Below are 6,022 nucleotides of genomic sequence, written 5' to 3' on the forward strand. Positions count from 1 at the left end.
ATGTCTAAGAGTATTCCGGAATGGAAATTCGGTATTGCTCATACAACTCGAGTCTATGCAGCCGTTGAAGGATAACTGGCAAGCTGCAGACTTATATATGCCCACAAGGCAATGTGGTACAAGTCAAGAAATAACACGTTGAGAAGAACCCAGCACTGAGTTGCTTGACAAGAAAGATGAGAAAATAGTTGCCTGTCCGCAAACCTGCGATATCTTGGACGATGCTTGCTTGCCCCCTTTTCCCAACAAACTAACAAGCTCAAAGTTGAGATGAAGGCCGACATTGTTTGCGAAAGATGCAGTTGCTGGAGATTTTCCCTTATCTCAAAGCCTACTCAATATTAATAGAACTTGATTGCTCCAGGCCCAATCATTGACTTGTCGCTTCGTCTTCCAGCAACCAAAGCGTTCAGATCAATAACACGCTCATATCTGTATATTGTTTGCAAAGTCCAATATAAAGCTTACAAACATGAATTGGCTTCCTTGTGCAACTCTGCCCTACCCAAATTTCTGGCCTCTCATTCTGCTCATACAAGCCTCGTGCCATTCTTCAGTCCCGAAGGGTGCTCTGTCGCGACCATGGCTGTATATTACATTTCTCTGCCATCAGAACAGTCTGCCCATCTCGGAGAGCCAACTTCCCTTCGTTATACAGCTGTGGCAAAGCCAAAGGAAGGCCATGATGATTCAACTGGTGCAGACAATATCGAAGGGCCTCTGATATCTACTGGTGCACCATAATATGAGCTGTTCGCCGGCAGTGACCGACAAGGTTTTGACGGCAACTCCCCTCCAGAAGATAGTATGCAACCTCTATCCATGCAACAGTGCAAAAGCCTAGAAGCAGAAGCATCTTATCCATGGCCACTACCTAGTTACCTATCGTACAGCGTTCTTCTCAGAGGCCAATAAGTATAACGACAGCTTCACAACAAAATCCAGCAAAGCCTTCCATTTGTGGGTCTCTCCTTGAAGATGTCAAAGGAATCCCAAGGCGAGTAGAATGGAAACACTTGAAGCACAAATGAGAAACAGATTGGGCATGGGCAACCTAGAAGCCGACTGCGAGGAAATCCTCAGTCACGTCAAGACCCTCCTTCGCGCTTTGAGCAAGGCCAAGTCAAAGATGGATGAAGCAATACACTTGGGCCATTGACACAGCGAGTACAGTACCATTGGAAATGGGGTTGAACCATCATTGCGACACTGTAGCTAGGTAGATATACAGAAGCAAACAATAAAAGCTCGGACATGGATTCCAACAAGATATTGCAAACAACAATCCTCAACAACCCTACTTCTGCTCCCCATGAGCACCAGCCTCAACCACGTCCTCCACCTGCCGAACCTTATCCTTCAAGGCCATTCCATCCTCGTCAAAGACAGTGAGCGCCTCGCCGTGCTCAAGGTCCCTCTGGAACAGCGCCCCAATCTTAGTAGCCTCGCGGTCGAGAAACGTCCAGGGTGACCGCCCCTTGGAGAACAAAAAGTCCATCTCTTCGAGTGTTTTGCCGGCCGACTCGGGGTAGAAGAGGTATACGACAATGGACATGAGGTAGCAGAGTGCCATGAAAATCATGTATAGCTTCCAACTGTTGTTATAAAAATATGTCAATAAGCTATTACCAGTTGAAGGAGATGGAGAAACACGGACCTGATCTTTGCCATTGCAGTAGGGATATACAAGGCAAACCAAAAGTTCTAGCTGCAAGTTAGAGTCGCATTCCAGCAGCATATTCTTTGTGCAAAACCTACGATGAACCAGTTCGTAGCTGTCGTCATTGATGTAGCTCGTCCACGCATGCTCATGCTAAAGATCTCAGGCGGATAGACCCATGCGACACACGCCCAGGTAATGGCAAACACGGCAACATATATGTAGACAAATGCAATGACGGTTCGCGAGGCAGCGGCATTCGTAAAGTCAAAGTTGGTCTTTTGCGTGAGCGAATCGTAAACGGGATCACCTAGAGGCCTTGTCAGTAGTGAACTATTTTGGTATGCACATATGAAGGGAAAGGATGAGAGTATCTTTGTCGCGTACCATATGCCTTCATCAGCACACCGATAATCATCATCGAAATGCCCATTCCCACGCCGCCAATAACCATGGGCAGTCGTCGACCCCATTTGTCCATGTAGTACATGTTTGGGTAGGTGAAGACGTTGAGAACCACGCCCTGGAGGCCGTTGGCCAGGAGTGACGAAGAAGTCGCTCCGAGGCCAGCTTGTTGGAACAGGAAGACGGCGTAGTACATGATTCTATCTCACGTCAGCTATCTTGAAATACGACCTGTGGAAAGGTGACCTACACATTGATGCCTGTCATCGATTGCCAGAATTGCTGTTTTTGTTAGCCTTCAATTGGCAAGAAATAGGGGAGATTCCATGTTGGGAACGTACAACACCAATGCCGATCCACATGCGGCGTCGTTGGGATCCGAGCAGCAAGTCAAAATAACTAGGTGGCGGATGGCTCTTCTCAAACGATAGCTTGGCCACAATCTCTGCCAATTCGGCTTGTACATATGGGTCGTTGACGTCTCCCCCAGCATGGACTTGGGCGAGCACCTGCAATGCCTCTTCTTGTCTGTCTTTCTGCACAAGCCATCTAGGCGATTCGGGCATGAACCACATGGTAACATGCAGAGCCACTGTAGCCTGTTTCTCCGTCAGTCCATTTCCAGTTGAGAACGCTGTTGAGAATGGCAGGCTTACAATCATCTGCAAGCCCATTGGCAGCCTCCATGAAGCTGAGCTATTGATGTGACTTGTCCCGTACTGGATCCAGAACGCAATGAGAATGCCAAAGTTGACAAAGCACTGAAAGACGCTGATGATTCTGCCGCGAATTCTACACAGGTATCAGCAGAGTCCGCTTGTATGGTAACAGAATTGGAACCTACTCTCGAGGCGCAATCTCACTTTGATACATTGTCACCTGCAAAATTCAGTCCCTATCCCATGTGTCAGAGAACAAGCAAGGCAGGGGGCAATACCATCATCGTCAAGCAGCCATTGCCAAGCCCGTTGATGACTCTCCCTGCAACAAGAGCCTCAACATTGTTGGCGGCAGCAGAAATAGCACATCCAATCGTGAAGATGGCAGATCCCAGCAAGATGGTCCTCCTGCGGCCAAGTCTGTCGGCCAGAAAAGCCCCAGTCAAGAGGGATCCGGCAAAGGCTCCGGCAAGGATGGAAGCGGTGATGCCACCCTGGAGGAAGTTGCTCGGGTTCTTGAAATAGGTCAAGAACTGCGGCATGGCCAAGATGCCGCCTTGATCACGGCTGAGGTTAGTCGAGAAGATGACCAACATCATGTCAGAGACTCACTCATTGACCCCGTGTCCTGGATACTCGATTAACTTTCAGACATCTGTTTTCCTTTAGTTGATGACTTACATATCCGAACGCCAACCCCCCGGTGCAGGGCGCAATGCCATAGAGGTAAACTGCCTACAATGTCATGAGCATTTCCTCGGTTCTCAGCTGAAAGAATCAATGTTTACCTTTCTCACCATGCTGTCACCAAATCAGACAAACACAATGCCTTGTAGTCACATCGTCAACTCTATACCTACAACATCACCAGTTATATACATCAAGACGTCCAGATACAGACAGCCGAAGAGCCGTCCTCCTCATTCTGATTGGACATCAGCCCCTGCATTCTTCCCCAACCGGTCCAAGGGCACCAAACAGTGGCCAGAGAGCCAGACAGATGCAGGCCTATTGACAATACGAGTAAGAGCGAGGATGCGAAGAGTCTAGCGCTGCGGATGTCTGCCCGATTGTGTGTACAAGTACCTATGTACAAGCAGCAGGTCACTTAGTGACCTAAACAACTGTCCAGGGGCTGATCCGGGGCTTAGGTAGACTTTCAGTGGCCCGATTTCCCCGCATTGTCCCCCGGATAAACTTCGGCCCCCTCGGCAGCTAAATTAGTCCGGTGCCAGCCGGCGCGTGACTAAAGCTTCTAGCGTCAGGCTCCAGCCTCCGCTTTTCCTTCACCCTCTTTTCTACCTACTCAACCAACATGACCTGACGTGAATGCATCGACAACCATCAAATGCTCTCCCCAGGTCGACGCCAAACAGCATCACCAAACCCCTTCATTCAACATGGAAACCGAGAGTCCGTCTGGCGATACTAGCTCGACGCAACCCCTCTCCCCACCCGGGTCAGTGAATCTGTCCTAGTGGTTCACGCGGCCCTTCGCCTGCGTGAATTCACGCGTCGCCTTACTCGCCGGTACTCTCCCGCAGCCAGTTCCCTGCATGGCAAGGCGCCTCTGCCTCAACCGGTTAACTCACTTGTCGCCTACTTGTGCTCCTGCCAGTCGTGCCATCTTTGACATGTCCGACTCGTGGTAGTAGGAGGCAGGTCAGTTATGTTGGGGAAACGTGTTCTTGTCGGACGTGGGTGATGATGAGGCGGGCGTCTATGCTCCATGCTTGCCTGCAGCAGAAAGCGCCCTCACTCTAGCCTGCCCGCCGTTTGCACAACTCTCTCCGGGACCTGTACCGTCCAGTCTGAGCGCCGGGACTCTGTTCCTATGGGGTTGCAGCTGAGCTATTCAACACACACGGCTACTCCCCAGTCTTTACTCGCCCTGGTTTCTGATGGCTAACACATTCCAGCATCGAGCTCCGTGATGATCTCCAACATGTCGACCGAGACGATGCATCTGGTGATGATGACAACCGCGCTGTCTCTGCTGATACCAAAGAGACGACTTCCGGTGAGGGTGCTGCTCCGAAGTCCAAGAAGGTTGCCAGCAAGCAAGCCCCAATCACCAAAACTTCGGTCAAGGTGGCTTCTGTGGCCTGGACAGATCATCTTCACGGCAGTGACTCCAGTCGATCGTATGATGGGCAAGGCCTTACTTTCAGAGTCATATTGGACACATCACGACGCACAGGCCTTTTCAAATTACAGGCGAACATCCAGCTCAAGCACATGCAGCTGAAACACAATGATCTGGTTGCTGGGTCGCAAATCATCTACCTGTTCATCTACCCTGAGAATGTACTCGCCGTTACAGGCGACGAGCCGTTGTATACCTTGACATTTTCTCTGAGGAGGCCGCCTGATCTTGTCGTGCCAAAGGGGAAGCCATTAGAGTCGGAACCAGCAACTGATGCACTGCTGGAGTCAATGTTTGCCCTGGCGAAATCGACAAAATTCGCCATTCAGCTACCTACGGCCGCATTACCAAGAAAAGACGTGAAGCTCATCTCGTCCATCGCCTGCGTTCTCTCGGCCAATCACGACATCTCCACAGACAAGAGACGCGCCGATCTCAACACCCTGTACTTGGGCGACGGCGGCGAGATTGTTCAACTTGACAAGGAGACACAAAGCCTTGCAGAGAGCCCGCCAACTTATGAGAAACCCACTGCTCGTCCACACAGTAAGGATATGCCATCCCATTTACCCAACCGTTCGATCCAAACGTGTTGAGCTGACTCGATCCTTGATAGATAAGCTCAAACGCAAATGCACGAGTCCTGATGTTGAACGACGGCGCGCTACTACCTCTGGCCGTGCTTTTACCAAAACACAAGCAACTGCCGCGCTCCTTGAGGGTGGTAACGTTCAACTAGAGGACATATTCAACCTTCTAGTCGAGATGAATGGTCGTGTCACACGGATCGAAGGCGGCGTGAAACAGATTCAGAGCCGCGTTGATCAGATCGAAAGCCATGTCAAGCGGATTGAGAGCCGCGTTGAACAGGTCGATGGCCGTGTTGAACAGATCGAGAAGTCGCTTGCCTCAGAAGGCAGTGAGGCACCGTCTCAGACCATGTCGGAAGCGAGGCTAGAGTTGCTGGAAGAGCTCAACGACAGAATCGACCACGAGATCATCGACGTTCAGTCTCGGTACGCCGACGTGACTGAGGAACTCGAGGAGAAGATTACGGAGTTTGAAACCACCATGTCTGAAGCCTTGGAGAATCTTCAAAGGAACGCGGAGGACTGCGAGCAAGAGGTAGAGGAGCGGCTGGAGGAGCGGATA

The 6,022-nt window shown here is 50.6% G+C and overlaps 1 protein-coding gene across 1 annotated transcript; it reads right to left on the reverse strand.

The window, feature by feature from the left end:
- Window positions 1-1,483: 1,483 nt before the first annotated feature.
- TRIREDRAFT_27770 (uncharacterized protein) lies at window positions 1,484-3,236 on the reverse strand (the record flags this gene model as incomplete). Its single annotated transcript, XM_006967707.1, has 9 exons — window positions 1,484-1,595; window positions 1,658-1,704; window positions 1,759-1,970; window positions 2,048-2,265; window positions 2,316-2,347; window positions 2,407-2,664; window positions 2,722-2,857; window positions 2,910-2,944; window positions 3,003-3,236. Coding segments are annotated over 9 exons (1,284 nt in total), but the record flags the coding sequence as incomplete, so codon positions are not given.
- Window positions 3,237-6,022: the final 2,786 nt, after the last annotated feature.

The sequence above is a fragment of the Trichoderma reesei genome, assembly GCF_000167675.1.
Source record: "Trichoderma reesei QM6a unplaced genomic scaffold TRIREscaffold_19, whole genome shotgun sequence".
NCBI lineage: Eukaryota > Fungi > Ascomycota > Sordariomycetes > Hypocreales > Hypocreaceae > Trichoderma > Trichoderma reesei.